The following is a 15,018-nucleotide window of genomic DNA, read 5'->3' as shown; positions in this document are numbered from 1 at the left end:
AAAAGTTAAAAAGCAAAACAAAAACAAAAAACCTCCCTTGCATCGTTTCTACTGACACCTAGTGGACGGAGCCTATGGTAATCCTGCATCTATGGGAAGGGGTTTGGGAACGGGGTGCTCCCCCAGGGCAGTTCTCATTCTTTCCCATCAGACTTCTAGTCTCTCTCCCCCTCGGCCCTCCTAATCCCGCCCTCTCTTTCTTTCTCTCTGCTTCTTTGACTCAGGAGAAATTCTTCCTCGTTATTTAGGCATTTGGTGTATTTTCTTCAACGACTCTAGGTTTCTATACAAGCAGTCTCTATAGAAACTTTCAATCTACAAAAATCTCAAGAGTGAGGAAATACTTAAGGCCAAACTAACTGCTTAGAACAGGAAAGAAGGGGGGAGCCTGGGTGGCTTAGTTGGTTAAGCATCTGCCTTCATTTGGCTCAGGTCATGATCCCAAGGTCCTGGGACGGAGTCCCTCATCGGGCTCCCTGCTCAGTGGAGAGCCTGCTTCTCCCTCCCCCTGCTCTGCCTGCTGCTCTCCCTGTTCTCTCTTTCTCTCTCTCTGACGAGTAAATAAAGAAAATCTTAAAAAAAAAAAAAAAAAGAACAGGAAAGATGGGTCAAATCATCCACCACTTCAAGAGATACAGTGCAATAGTTCCAATATTTGCTCTTTAAACAAATTACAGTAGGCTTCCAGAGAAGGGTAACTTTTGAAGCAGACCAGAGTCAGCTGACTCAAATGTCTGCAGTAGCCAGGGACATAATGAAAATTAATAAAATGAATTAGGTATAAGATGAAAGGAAGGGATGTGGACTGTAGGGTAACTTGAGGGCACATATCCTATATTAAGATAATTAAATTCAAATGAGAAGAAAACCCCAACACTCCCTAAGACAATGAAAATGATTGTATCTCGGTTATATTCAGTCTGTGAGCCTGTGATACCTGAAGCAGGATTCTGTAGGAGTGGGGGAAAAAAAATCTTTTCCTTCTACCTTTCTAGGTTCTCTAGAACTCTTCTGGAGTTCTGTAACAAAAGATTAACAAGAGAAAAGCATATATATTTAATATAAACTTACGTGAAAGGGGAGTATACATAAGGAAATGAAGACCCATAAAGTGGTTAAACCCTAATGTTTTAATGTTATGTTTGATAAAGGATAGAAAGTGGTGGAAAATGTGATAGGGCAAAATGATATGAGCCAAGGGAGGTAAACTGGGGGAAATTTAACAAGGCTTGTTCCTTCACTTTCCTCTGGGTGTCCCTCCAACCCTCAGTCTTTAGAGGTAAGGATGCTCTGTTCCTCTGGGTATAGCAAGAGCATCTCTCATGTGAGAGTCTTAATGACCTGCTTCAGGGAGGATGGGAAAGTCTGAATCCTAACTGCACCTTCCATTTCTCAAATTTCTTCAGCTTAAAATATTCAGTATGTTGAGGTGCTGTGTTTTGCGGGTAATGTATCCTGAACCCTGTCCTCCAAAGAATAAGAAATATTTATGTATGATGTTATGGATAATTCAGAGGAAATTGAAATTCAGTTATTAGGTTTTTGTAAGAGTTTTTACTACTTGGAAAAATTAATAATTTTATATATTTTCTTTCATGTATAGTTTTTCCTTGTTCGGTTCAGGGTTAAATAGGGAGTGGTGACAGTAAAAACAAGTTGAATTTCTCTTTTCTCACCAAACAGAACTTTTTTCCAAAGGAATTTTTTTTTTTTAATTCTTTCTCTTCCTTGGCTGTCTTTGTAGTATAAATCGTCTCTGCAGGGAGGGGCCCTATGTATTCTCTCATATTCTTTATAGGTGTGTATATATTTTTGAACTATATAACCTTTGTGTAATTTCTTTAAGCCATGGGTCACAATACTGGGTTGTGAAATAAATTTACTAAGTCCTGAATAGCATTTTAAAATGAAATGAAATCATGTGGAATTTGTTAGACAGTATCAGTATGCAGCACATAAGTATTGTTTTATAAAACATTTATTTGTGTGTGTGTGTGTGTGCATGCACATGCTCACAATCTAAATGTATTTCTTACCATGTATTATAGTCATAGAATTTTGAAAACTGAATGAAATTATATTAAAGCAATATCAGATCCTTGCCTTAATGAGGTTGAAATCTATTTAAACCCTATTTTATTTCTTAACTTTGCAGAAAATAACAAGATCGTAAAAGATATTATTGATGTTTTCACTAATTCATCTAAACCATCAACACCATTCAACAGTAAGTATAGTAAAAGAATGAAAATTAAAAATAAACTTCTAAGATCATTCTATGGTATTCTACTTTTTCTAAAGTATAGTTTGTTTTGCCTTGTGCTTTTAATTCCTTAAGTTTTCTTTGCTTTACTGAGATGTTATAATCTGCTTTCTTATTCCTTATCATAGTCAGTCTATACTTTGACCATAATGAATTATTTAGATTACATTCCTAGAATTAATGCTTCCTTAAAGCAAACAGTTTGTCTCAGTATATGCTTCAGTGTAAGGTATCCCATGAATCTAGTACAATTTTCTCTCACCTCTAATAATTTCCACATGCTTCTTTATCTCACCTATAATGAAACATTGTAAAAGAAAGTAAAGGAAAAAAAAAAGATCTAGCACATCTAAAACTAGCAGGTAGGTAAGAGAGGTTCTCTAATCCTAGGATAGGATGTTACTACGTGTTTTTAAGGGCATAGCAGATTTATATTTTCATTTTTCTTTCTCCAACTACCTGTGTTCTATTTCTGCTAGCTATTCTCATTCTAAGAGCTAGTACCTAGCTGTACTTGAAATGCTTTACAGTCTGTGAAAGACTGGAGCATGTAGTAGTTTTTACCTTTGAGGGGAAATAATAAAAGCAAATTTTTACAAAAGTTTTGCAGAAGTTCAATTTTTAGCTGGTTAGGGGTGTGTTAAATTTTGCTTATTGTTTAAGTGACTTCTGAAACCAAAGCCCATTAATATGTTTTGAAAGCCCTTTCGCTCAGAATTCCTTTCGTAAACATCTACTCGCTGCAAGTAGGGTGTTAAGTCTAAGAAAGGAATTTGCCCAAGCCTCCTCCTTTGTTCTCTATTCTTAATGTATTTACAGATTTATTTAAAGAGATTACAACTCTTGATAAGATCAGAAATGATAAGATGCCTGCAAATGAACTGAGCTTCCAACTCTTGAGTACGGGAATTCCACTGACCAATAAGACATTCCAGGAGATTCTGGGTCAAGCATCTACTGATGGTGAGCCCTTTTTGAAAGAACATTCTATGTTGAGCTTAATGAAGTCCTAGTTCTACTGTGAGCTTGGGATATCTGTTATATGTATGCATAGTTTAGATAAACTAGGTCTTAGAAACATAATGAGAACATAAGCATACTGAGAACTAATTAAAATTAATACTTTTCTCTTGGAAATGTTATTTATTTATTTACTTACCTAGTGCATCCATGCCCAGTGTGGAGCCCAATGGGGGGCTTGAACTCATCACCATGAAATTAAGACAGGAGCTAAGATTAAGAATCAGGTGCTTATGGGGCGCCTGGGTGGCTCAGTGGGTTAATGCCTCTGCCTTCAGCTCAGGTCATGATCTCAGGGTCCTGAGATCGAGCCCCATATCGGGCTCTCTGCTCAGCCGGGAGCTTGCTTCCCCACCCCCTCTCTCTGCCTGCCTCTCTGCCTCCTTGTGACTTGTCTGTCAGGTAAATAAATAAAATCTTTAAAAAAAAAAAAAAAAAGAATCAGGTGCTTAGCTAATTGAGACACCCAGGCACCCCTTCTTCTGGAAATATTTTGAAGAGGCACCCTCTGTTTATCTGGCATCATATTTGTAAAATGTATACATCAAAATTTAATTAAGATAAATAGTATAATCAGAATTTTTTTCTTATTTTAAGGGAACAGATTCTTCGTAAAACTATTTTAAATTTATTAGTTTTTATCCCCCTAATTTTCGGAAATTAACAAAATTTGCCCATCCCCCCATTTCCCGTCATGGTTATTTTACACTTTGCCATTTTATAATCCTTATACTTTACTTTTTAGAAAATAGTGAAGTAAGTCTCAAACAAATTTTGGAGTCTTTGAACACAAAAAAGCCAGTTCCTCAATTTGAAGGTGGGTCAATCAATATTTCATTTAGACAATATTTCATTTGTCATAGTTTCCTATTGCCTTTTGTCATTATTTAAAGTGTTTTGAGGTATAAATGATATAAAAAGATGTATATTTTTATAATTAAAGTGCACAGTTTGGTAAGTTTTGATATGTGCGTACATCTATAAAACTACCATCATGATCAAGATAATGAACATATCCTTCACCCCCAAAACTTCCTTATGTTCCTTTGTAATCTTCTCCTGCCATTTCCTATCCTCTCACTCATCCTCAGGCAACCCCTGGTCTGCTTTTTGTCAGTATAGATTCATTTGTATTTATCAGAATTTTATAAAATGGATATGTTCTTTTTTTGCTGGATGTTTTCATTCAGCATAATTATTTTGAGATTCACCCATGTAGCATGTATCAGGAAGTCATTCTTATTTATTGCTGGACAACACTCCATTTTACTGACAGACCACAGTATATCTGCTTACCTGGTGATGCATATTAGGCTATTTCCAGTTCGGAGCTATTACAAATAAAACTGCTATGAATAATTGTGTACAAGTCATTGTACAATATATTGTACAAGTCGTATGCTTTCATTTCTTTTGAGCAGTTACCAAAGCTTGGCTGGCTCATATGGTAGGTGTATGTTTAACTTTTTAAGAAACTGCAAACTGGTTTCCAATGTGGCCACACTATTTTACATTTCTGCTTGCAGTGAATGAGAGTTCCAGTTCCTCTAAATCCTTGTCAGTACTTGGTATAGTCAGTCTTTTTAATCGTTCTAGTAAGTTGAATAGTATCTCACTGTGGTTTTAATTTGCATTTCCTTAATGACTAATGATGCTGAACATCTTCTCATGTTCTTATTTGCCATCTGTATATCTTCTTTGTAAAGTGTCTGTTTAGATCTTTTGCCCATTTTTAAAGTTGGGCTGTTTGTTTTTGTATTTCTGTATATATTCTGGGTACATATCCTTTATCAGATATATACTTAGGGAAATATTTTCTCTGAGTCTTATACTGAGCAAATTTTACTCTGAGTCTCTTCATTTTCTTAAGTGTCTTTAAAAGAGAATTAATTTTAATTTTGATGAAGTCTCATTAATCAGTTCTTTTCTTTTATGGATTGTGCTTTTGGTGTCACACATATGAAATCTTTGCCTCGCGCCAGCTTACAAAGGTTTTATTGTATGTTTTCTTCTAAAAGTTTTATGGGTTTTGGTTTTGCGTCTTAGCTGTATGATCTATTTTGAGTTAATCTCTATATATGGAATAAAGTACGGATCAAAGTTCCTTTTTGTTTTGTTTTGTTTTGCATATGGACATTTGTTTGTTTCAGCACAATTGTTGAGAGGATTATATTTTCTATACTGAATTTTCTTTGTACTTTTGTAGAAAATCATGTTTGTTTATTTGTTTATTTCCTGGATTCTCTGTTCTGTTCCATTGATCTTTGTCAGTCTTTACACAGATACCACACTGTTGGATTACTATAGCTTTATAATAAACACTGAAAGCACTCAGGTAGTATTGGTCCTTCAACTTTGTTCTACTTAAAAAAAGTTATTTTGGCTATTCTAGGTCTTTTCCCTTGCCATGTGAATTTTAGAATCAGTTTGTAATTTCTACAGAAAAGTCTGCTGGAATTTATTGGAGACATTAAAGGCCCTCAAGAATTAAGATCTGTTGGAAAGTTTCTTATCTAACAATGTCTTCTTAAATAGTACAACTCTTTTCTGCAATTCCTTTGTATCCCTGTACTTTGCCTCCTTTTAAATATTCTCCTACATAAACTAGGGATTATAACCCAAATGGCGACCTTGAGTGTATGATGATTTGTTTAACTCATTGATAAAGCAGACAGAGGCATAGCTCCAATCCTAAGGATCCCATTTAGAGGGGAAAACTTGTAGAGGTTTAGATAAGACCTGGGAAGAATGCGGAGTTCTTCAGCCTGAAAGAACCTCCAACATTTTTGTTTTCTTCATAGGAAAACCCCTACATCTATTACCTGTAATCTTGAAACTCTTCAATTCATATTTCTTCTGTAGATTTTGTGGCATTTGATTCTTGTACCTTTTAGGTTAAAAAGTAAAGGCATTTCCACTTTCAGGCACAGTATATTCCTGAAAACCTAATATTCCCATACTTCTGGGGAGAATTCTCATCATAGAGTAAAAGGTATGAGGAATAAGGAAAAAATGAAAGGAGCAGAAAAATATGTAAGTAAAAGAAAATTCAGGTCTAATTTTTTTATACTCTGAAATTTGGGCTGTATCATATACATAGAAATAAGCCCCGAATTCCCTCTCACTGGTATAAAATTAAACATTTCCCTAGGAGATGCTATTTTAACTTAAAAATGGCCTATTTTAACTTGAAAAAAAGCTGATAGTTTTATTCATTTAAAAAAACCCTCAGTCATCTTAATTTTTTTATATTAAGACAAAAATAACATCTCAGGGAAATATGCTTGCAATAAAGGAATATTTGGCTTATTAATTTTGGAATCATAGAGATAATATTAATTGAGATGTATGACTTAACAGAATCCGCATATGTTTTCAGATTTATCTACTGCCCTCCAGGCTGTCAACTTGATGGACTCCAACAAAATTCAAATTAATAACTTGCAAGATGCTTTTGATGACCTCAGTGTTTCTGTAAAGCCTGAAGAACACCAGATGTTAGAGAAAACGCTTGATGTTGATGGTACATATAATAACTATAAGTCGGCTTTCCAAATAAAGTGACAATAAATTTTCCATTCCCCTTCCCTGTCCTCCATTATTCACTCCCCAACAATTTTCTTTTTTTATTATCCTAATGGAAAAAACACTCTAATAGAGCAGGTCTATTGAGAACATGCATTTATCTTGATGGAAAAGTCTTTGAATAAGATTAATAAGATTTTTAAAGTCCATCAAGTATCCTGTGTTGATTCCATCAGAGTGTAATTTGTATGTGTATTTTTAGCATCTACTATGTAAATCAGGGAACATGAAGTAATTCTCTGTGAAGGTTGTGCTGACATAAAACTGCTTTTAGCCAGGAATAGACTAAGGGAAGACTTTCTGCCCTCGGCTTGAGATATTTGTGGCATGAGATTGATTGAATGTGAATCCTAAGAGCTTTCAGAGAAAACAATATATAATTTTCAAATTTTGCCAATTATCATGGGTGTTTTAAAATTAATTTAAAATCAATTCCTAAAAGTACTTTTGTTTTACAATAGTAAATGGGTTTTAGCATTGTTTCATCAATCATATTGACTGGGGTCACTGCACAACATCTGTTGTCAACAGCACACTTTGGCGTTAGGCAGTGCGTGGCCTATATGGCTATGCAAAGACCTGATCACAAGTACCTGTTATATGTAAGGTGTCATGTAATATGTAATGTAATCAAATAAATATAAAGTATTCATATTTAGGAAACTTTTGGTCTAGTTGGTGAGGCAAGCTATAAACAACAAAAGAGTATTTAACAATATAGGAGATAAAAGCTCAGTGCATTTGCAATGTTACATGGCAGCGCTTGAATAATAACCAGGGAAACAGTGATGTGATATTGTGATTGGTAATAAGACAATAACAAGGTGATGGGTATTAAGGAGGGCCTGTGTTGTGATGAGCACTGAGTATTGTACGTAACTAATGAGTCATTGGACACTACATCAAAAACTAATGATGTACTATACAGTGGCTAACTGAATATAATTAAAAAAAAAGAAAAATATATATTTGGTCTTTGACTGCATTCCTGGCATAGAGCTCCTAAGACACTTGTAAATTCCTAAGTGATTTGAGCAATAGGGGCATCTTTTGTTCTAATAGGCAGTTCTGGGTGGGCATCTGGTTCCTAGGTGGGGATGAAAAGATAAGCCATGATTAGAACCTTGGAATTTTTAGCATTCTCCAGAAAGGGGAAATGGGCTGGAAATGGAGTGAATCCTTGATTATGCCTATGTGAGGAATCCTCCATAAAATCCCAGTTGTTCAGAGAGCTTCCAGGTTGATGAACACATCCACATACCAGGAAAGTGATTCACCTCAACTCACCGGGACAGAGGTGCTATGCTTGGGACCCTCCCAGATCTCCCACACCCTATGTATCTCTTCATCTGGCTGTTCTCAAGTATACTTATCATATCCTTTAATAAACTGGTAAACATTAAATGTTTTCCTGAGTTCTGTGAACTATTCTAGCAAATAATTGAATCCAAGGGGGAGAAAGTCATAGGAATCTTCAATTTGTAGCCAAGTTGGACATAAGTTGTGGGGAACCTGGGGACCTACTTGTAATTGGCTTCTGAAGTAGGAGGAAGGACAGTCTTATGAGACTGAGCCCTTAACTTGTGGGACCTGATGCCATCTCCAGGAAGATAGTGTCAGAATTGAGTTAAATTATAGGATGCTCAGCTGATGTTGCAGAGAATTGCTTGGCGGGGGAAAACACCCCCCCCACCAACATCTGGTGCCAGAATGTTGTGAGTATGGTAGTAGTTTGAGAGTAAAGGAGAAACACAGGAGAACTGAGTTTTTTTCCTATACAAGTGATGACACTGAGTTGTGTAAGAGTTCAGAGGAGAGCAATTTCATTCATTCAGGAAAACTTTTATTAAGTACCTATTGCTTGTTAATCACTAAATATATAAAGATAAAAGAGATTACAGTCTACTGAGATCACAAGCAATGAGAATACCAATTGTTAAATACCATGACGGAGGTAAACAGTATTATGGGAATGTATACAATATGTACCTAACTTACACAGGGTTGGATAGGGTAGTTGGAAGAGGCTTCTTGGAGGAAATACTGTTGGAGTTGAGTTCTATATATTTTTTAAAGTTTTTAGAGATTTTATTTATTTATTTGGGAGAGGGAGAACTAGCAAAGAGACAGAGAGCACCAGTGGAGGGAGAAGCAGAGGGAGAGGAAGAATCAGGCTCCCACTTCATCAAGATCAAAAGCTTTTGCACAGCACAGAAAACAGTTAACAAAACCAAAAGACAACTGACAGGATGGGAGAAGATACCGGCAAACAACCTATCAAATAAAGGGCTAGTATCCAAAATCTATAAAGAACTTATCAAACTCAACACCCAAAGAACAAATAATCCCATCGAGAAATGGGCAGAGGACATGAACAGACATTTCTGCAAAGAAGACATCCGGATAGCCAACAGACACATGAAAAAGTGCTCCACATCACTCGGCATCAGGGAAATACAAATCAAAACCACAATGAGATACCACCTCACACCTGTCAGGATGGCTAAAATTAACAAGTCAGGGAATGACGGGTGCTGGCGAGGATGCGGAGAAAGGGGAACCCACCTACACTGTTGGTGGGAATGCAAGTTGGTGCAACCACTCTGGAAAACAGCATGGAGGTTCCTCAAAAAGTTGAAAATAGAGCTACCCTATGTCCCAGCAATCGCACTACTAGGTATTTACCCTAAAGATACAAATGTAGTGATCCGAAGGGGCACGTGCACCTGGATGTTTATAAGAGAAATGTCCACAAAAGCCAAACTATGGAAAGAACCTAGATGTCCATCAACAAATGAATGGATAAAGAAGATGTGGTATATATATACACACACACACACACACACACACACACACACAATGGAACACTATGCAGCCATCAAAAGAAACGAAATCTTGATATTTGCGAAGACGTGGCTGGAACTAGAGGGTATTATACTTAATGAAATAAGTCAATCAGAGAAAGACAATTATCATATGCTCTCCCTGATGAGAAAGTTGAGAGGCAATGTTGAGGGTTTGGGGGGTAAGAAAGGAATCAACGAAACAAGATGGGATCGGGAGGGAGACAAACCATAAAAGACTCTTAATCTCACAAAACAAACTGAGGGTTGCCAGGGGGGGTGGGGTGTAGGGAGAGGGTGGTTGGGTTATGGACATTGGGGAAAGATATGTGCTATGGTGAGTGCTGTGAAGTGTAAACCTGGTGATTCACAGACCTGTACCCCTGGGCTAATAATACATTATATCTTAATTAAAAAATTAAAAAAATATATATTAATAAAGCAGGTTCCCAACTGAGCAGGGGGCCCCACGAGGGGCTCAATTCCAGGACCCTGGGATCATGACCTGAGCTGAAAGCAGATGCTTAACTGACTGAGTCACCCAGGCACCTCTGGCATTGAGTTTTAAGATATGAGTAGGAGCTAGCCAAGAACTGGGAGTACAGGGAAGGGGACTGGAAGGAGTTAAGAAGGAGTGTTCAGTATATACAAATTATAGAAGAACAAAGCTGGTGGAGAAATCAAGGAAGTCTTAAACAGTCCAGGAGGAGGTATACCAGTGGATATCAGACAGATTACATCTGAATTGCCTAGGGAATTTGTTAAAAACAAATTGCTTACATCTCCTGCTTCAGAATATCTGCATCATGGCCAAGGTATGTGTGTGTACATGTGCACTGTGTGTTTAACAAGCTTTACAGTTCATGTTGACACTGGTCATCATCGTGGTGGTGCTTAGTGGCAGGAGGAGTGGGAAAGAAAGAATTGAAGTGGCCATATACTCAAGAGCGGATCCAGAAGTGTTTTGTTTTTATTTTTGTCTCTGGCAGCAGATTTTGAATTTTATCCTGAAGGCTCTGGAGGGTCACTGAAGATTTCAAAGTAGAAAAACGACATGACAAATTTTGCACTTAATAATGGGTATTCTTTTTTCTTTTTAAAAAGATTTTATTTATGTGTTTGAGAGAGAGAGAGCACAAGCAGGGGTTTGGCAGGCAGAGGGAGAAGCAGGCTCCCCAGTGAGCAGGGAGCCTGATGCAGGGACTTGATCCCAGGACTTTGGGATCATGACCTGGGCCAAAGGCAGGCACTCAACCAACTGAGCCACCCAGGCACCCCTTAATGAGCATTCTGATAGCATTAAGAAAGAACAGGGGAGGGCGAGATTGGAAGCAAAGAGACATTTTAGAAGGCGTGCAGTAATTCAGGTTAAAAATAATGTGTTGAAGTAAGGCATTGGCTCTAGGGATGGGAAGAAAGGAACAGATACATAGAGTTCTAGGAGGCAGAACTTCATCATTGTTTGGTTAAGTTAGGGAAGGGAGAGAGAAAGAAGTTGAAGGTGACTAACAGATTTTTGACTTGGGAGACATTCCCTAGTGATGCCTTTTAATAAGCTGGGGAATACAGGAGGAGGATCAGGCTTTAGTGCCAGGATGAGTTCAGCTTAGGATATAGTATGTTTGATGAAGTGCATGATGGAGGGAAAAGATTGAAATGAGAACAGATAAATCTAAATTCCTTCACAAATTACACAGGTTTTTTTTTATAATCTAGTTCCTTTTATCTGATGTGTTTAGATTAACCTTTTCCCACAAACTTTCTTACACATTTTTGTAATGTTTCAAGACACTTAATTAAAAAATTGAGTAATTTAAACTAAATCCAAAATTAAGAAACTACTTACAGTTCCCAGAACACATCACACTCACTTATATTTCTATACATTTTCCTCATGAATCTGTTAACCTTCAGATATACTGCCACATCAGTAAAAATGTGACCTCCTTGAAGATTTCCTTAACTCATTCAGCTAGATACGAAAGCTTTTTTCTGACATTTCAATAATATGCCATCTTTACTATCACTGAGACCATTTTGCTTTATAACTGTTTGAGAAAAGTGATTATTTGGGGGAAATTTCCATGAGATCTATGAGGGAAGGATACATTTTGAAAATCTGCAAATAAAGTAAAAATGAATGCTTAAAGTGTAAGTAAATTTAAAGCATTCTGTTGGGAGAACAGGTTAAATATATAGTTTCAATACAGTGAGAGGTAGGTAGAAAGATCAAACAAACAGTTGGCTTTTCACTTCTTACTTTGACCTTAATCATATTATCTCACTTATTTTTCAGGTTCTTCCAGCTAATGGGAAAAATTTAGGTGTTTGTGTATTTCTGAATACACAATATGTGCATCTTGGCTTTAAAAAACTTAGTAGGAACTATGTTTACTGGATAGGTGGTCATTTATAAAGTTTGCCACCTAGATGAAACTTTAAGTTTCCTTTTTTTCTCAATTGTTTAGAAAGTATTGTTAGATATTTATTATCTTCCATTAAAACTGATTTCTCAGAAATACTCAGATATTCTTTTAATCAATTAATATGTGATAATTCCTTTCAGATATATAAAACCCAGAATAACAGTTTAAACTGAGAATTAGGAGGGGTTTGATTTATAATAAATTAGATTTTATTTTAAGAAGATGATGTAGGTTAATCCAATTATTGCTTGTTTTAATTTTGCCTCATCTTAATTTTTCATTCTTTTATTTGAATTTTATGTTTCATCATTTTGTGTTTGTCTCAATATAATTTGTCTGTCTTCAATATAAAGCAGTAAATCAGTAAAGAAAATTGTGAAAATAAATAAGAGCATGCCATAAAAATTATTTGTAATAATATTAGCCAATACTTTTATGTATTGAATACATCCAATTATTCCTAGTTCCTGTTTCTATACACCCATTGTGCAAGCTGACAGCAGACACTTCAAACTAGGTTCATAACTCAGCGTCCGTGAAAAATAGTATTCATTAGAAAATGATGTAAACACAACTGTCAAAACCACAGAAAGTTGTTCTCTCTCTTTTCTTACAACTTTTTAAGATATGAAGGTAAAAGAAAATGCAATTAGAATAATTCACTGAAAGTTTCATTTGCCACCTGCCATTCTCTGCTTGCTGATCACAGGGAGTTTTTAACTTGCAGATTTTCCTTGATAGACTGGAATTAGGACAGAGTCCCTCTAAAGTGAGTGCTCCAGCTGCCACATGGGGATAAAGATAGAGCCAATTAAATCAAAGTTTGGCAATATGGAAGTAATAAATGCATTTGATCCCAAAGATTTGGGACCCAAAGTTCCCCAAGATTTGTTATTTGCATAGAAATAAAATAGTTAACTTATTTGTGTTTTAAATCCCCCCACCAAAGGATATATTGTGTTTGAGGGGCTTGTGGATGTAGAGCTGATGATGTGTAGTAGACAGTGATCTGGCCTAGAAACAGAAACTTGAGAATTCAGAAATAGTTCATATAGTGTAACAAGAAGAGGGCCAAGGGTAAAGCACAGGGCATGCTAACATTTAAGTAATGGTGGAGAAAGAATAGTTTTTAAAGGACAGTAAGAAGCAGCTAGAATGGTGGGAGGGAAACCAAAAAAAAGAAGAGTGAAAAAAGAGTCTGAAGGAGGAAAGTATTAAATAAGACCAAAAAGTTAAAAAGTGTTCATTAGTTTGGCAATAAATAGTTAACAGATGAACATGGTAAAAACAGTTTCCGAGGAGATGGAAGCCAGATGAGAGCAGTTTGAAGAGTGAAGGAGGATGTGATGAATAAAAACATTTCTTTCCAGAAAACAGATTGTGAAGGAAAGGAAAAGGAAAGAGTATAATTTAGCAGGGTATCATAGAGGCGCAAGGGAAGGGTTTTTAGAAAACTAGAGTTACGAGCTGGTTTTGACATGAATAGGATTTCTATAGGTAGAGTGTAGGTTGCATTCTGGACAAAATTTGCATATCTAGAAAATCATAAGAAGTTTGAAGGGGGCAGTCAGTGAACCAACCTAGCTCACAGTGAAAGTGCTTTATGTTTTTTGAATTTATTAATTTTTCTTTGTTCTGTTTTTGTCTACAGAAAAGGGAGAGGTTTCCCTAAAGACTGCCCTTTTGGCACTGAAGAGCAATAAGCGTTTGCAAGATTTTAGAGGTGAGAATAATTAGGAAGTTTTATACACATTTTGAATATAGGAAATTGTTAGCTAGTTGTCGAAAAGTGAGGCACCACTTTCATAAAAGTATAATTTTGTATATAATACAAAATTAAATGAATGTTGTACATTTAGTATTTTAAGAGTTCAGATGAAGGTGAGCTTCCTATGTTCATGAAAGTCTAGTTTGTAACATTGTAAGTTTGTAGAGAAGCAAATAATATGTCTTCTAACAAGAATGCCAAAATACATGACCCTAAAATGTTTTAATTAATAAGTTTAATTTTTTTATATGTAATGCTTTCACACAGATCACAAATTTAAAAATATTTAAAGGTACATAGTGAAACTTTGCCTCATACCTGATCTCTCTATTGAGTTCCTATTCCTTTTTCCTAGTAATTAATGAATAAGTAACTGGTTTCTAATGTAGGTAGTATTTAGAGCATTCAAGAACAAACAAACAAACAAATATATATATATATGTATCCCTCCACATACTTTTTACATAAGTAGAAACATAATGTGTACATTGTTCTGTATCCTTGATTTTTTAAAAATGTAACAATATGTTTTTTATATTTGTTCATATTGGAATATAAAGAGCTTTCTCGTTTTTTGTAGTTGCATAATATGTGGATTCTCATGCTGATGGAAATATATATAACTTATTGGGATCAGTGATCCATCCAACTTGAATCTTGGTCTTTTTTATTGTGGCACCAAGAAATGTTTTGTGGCATCTCATAATGGATGTCCTCTGTGAAATATCTAACTTTTGAGTGTAATTTTGGAAAGTTCTGACTCACTTTAAAAATGAGTTAATAGCCTCATGTTTCATTAACTTACCAAAATTCTTCTCCAATTCTTATTTTTAGTATAAAAACATCTTGGGGAAAAAATGTGCATAGTTTTTTTCATATTCTCTACAGACATATTTAATTTTGTTTGGTTTCAAATAATATAATAGTTGGTTGGCAACAATAATACATTTGTATAACGTTGATGTTTTACCAAGTTCTTTTACATAATTTATTTCTTATCAACTATTTTTTATGACTCTACTGTTAAGTAGGAGTATTATAATAAAGAATGAGAAAAGTGAAGTTTGAAGAAATTGTACCATACCTAAAACCCCACAGCAAGACTCCATGTGC

At 35.6% G+C, this 15,018-nt stretch overlaps 1 protein-coding gene across 1 annotated transcript in view; it reads left to right on the top strand.

Annotated features, from left to right (window-relative positions):
• EFCAB13 (EF-hand calcium binding domain 13) overlaps window positions 1-15,018 on the top strand; it is a 217,963-nt gene that overhangs the window by 118,245 nt on the left and 84,700 nt on the right. Inside the window, exons 27-31 of the mRNA XM_032871038.1 lie at window positions 2,156-2,227; window positions 3,083-3,226; window positions 4,029-4,100; window positions 6,663-6,806; window positions 13,789-13,860. Coding sequence (XP_032726929.1) covers window positions 2,156-2,227; window positions 3,083-3,226; window positions 4,029-4,100; window positions 6,663-6,806; window positions 13,789-13,860 — 504 coding nt within the window. The remainder of the gene's footprint in view (window positions 1-2,155; window positions 2,228-3,082; window positions 3,227-4,028; window positions 4,101-6,662; window positions 6,807-13,788; window positions 13,861-15,018) is intronic.

The sequence above is a fragment of the Lontra canadensis genome, unplaced genomic scaffold, assembly GCF_010015895.1.
Source record: "Lontra canadensis isolate GAN:19392208 unplaced genomic scaffold, GSC_riverotter_1.0 scaffold41, whole genome shotgun sequence".
Taxonomy (NCBI): Eukaryota; Metazoa; Chordata; class Mammalia; order Carnivora; family Mustelidae; genus Lontra; species Lontra canadensis.
Note: the sequence above shows the minus strand (reverse complement) of the source record. Positions and strands in the feature narration are given on the sequence as shown.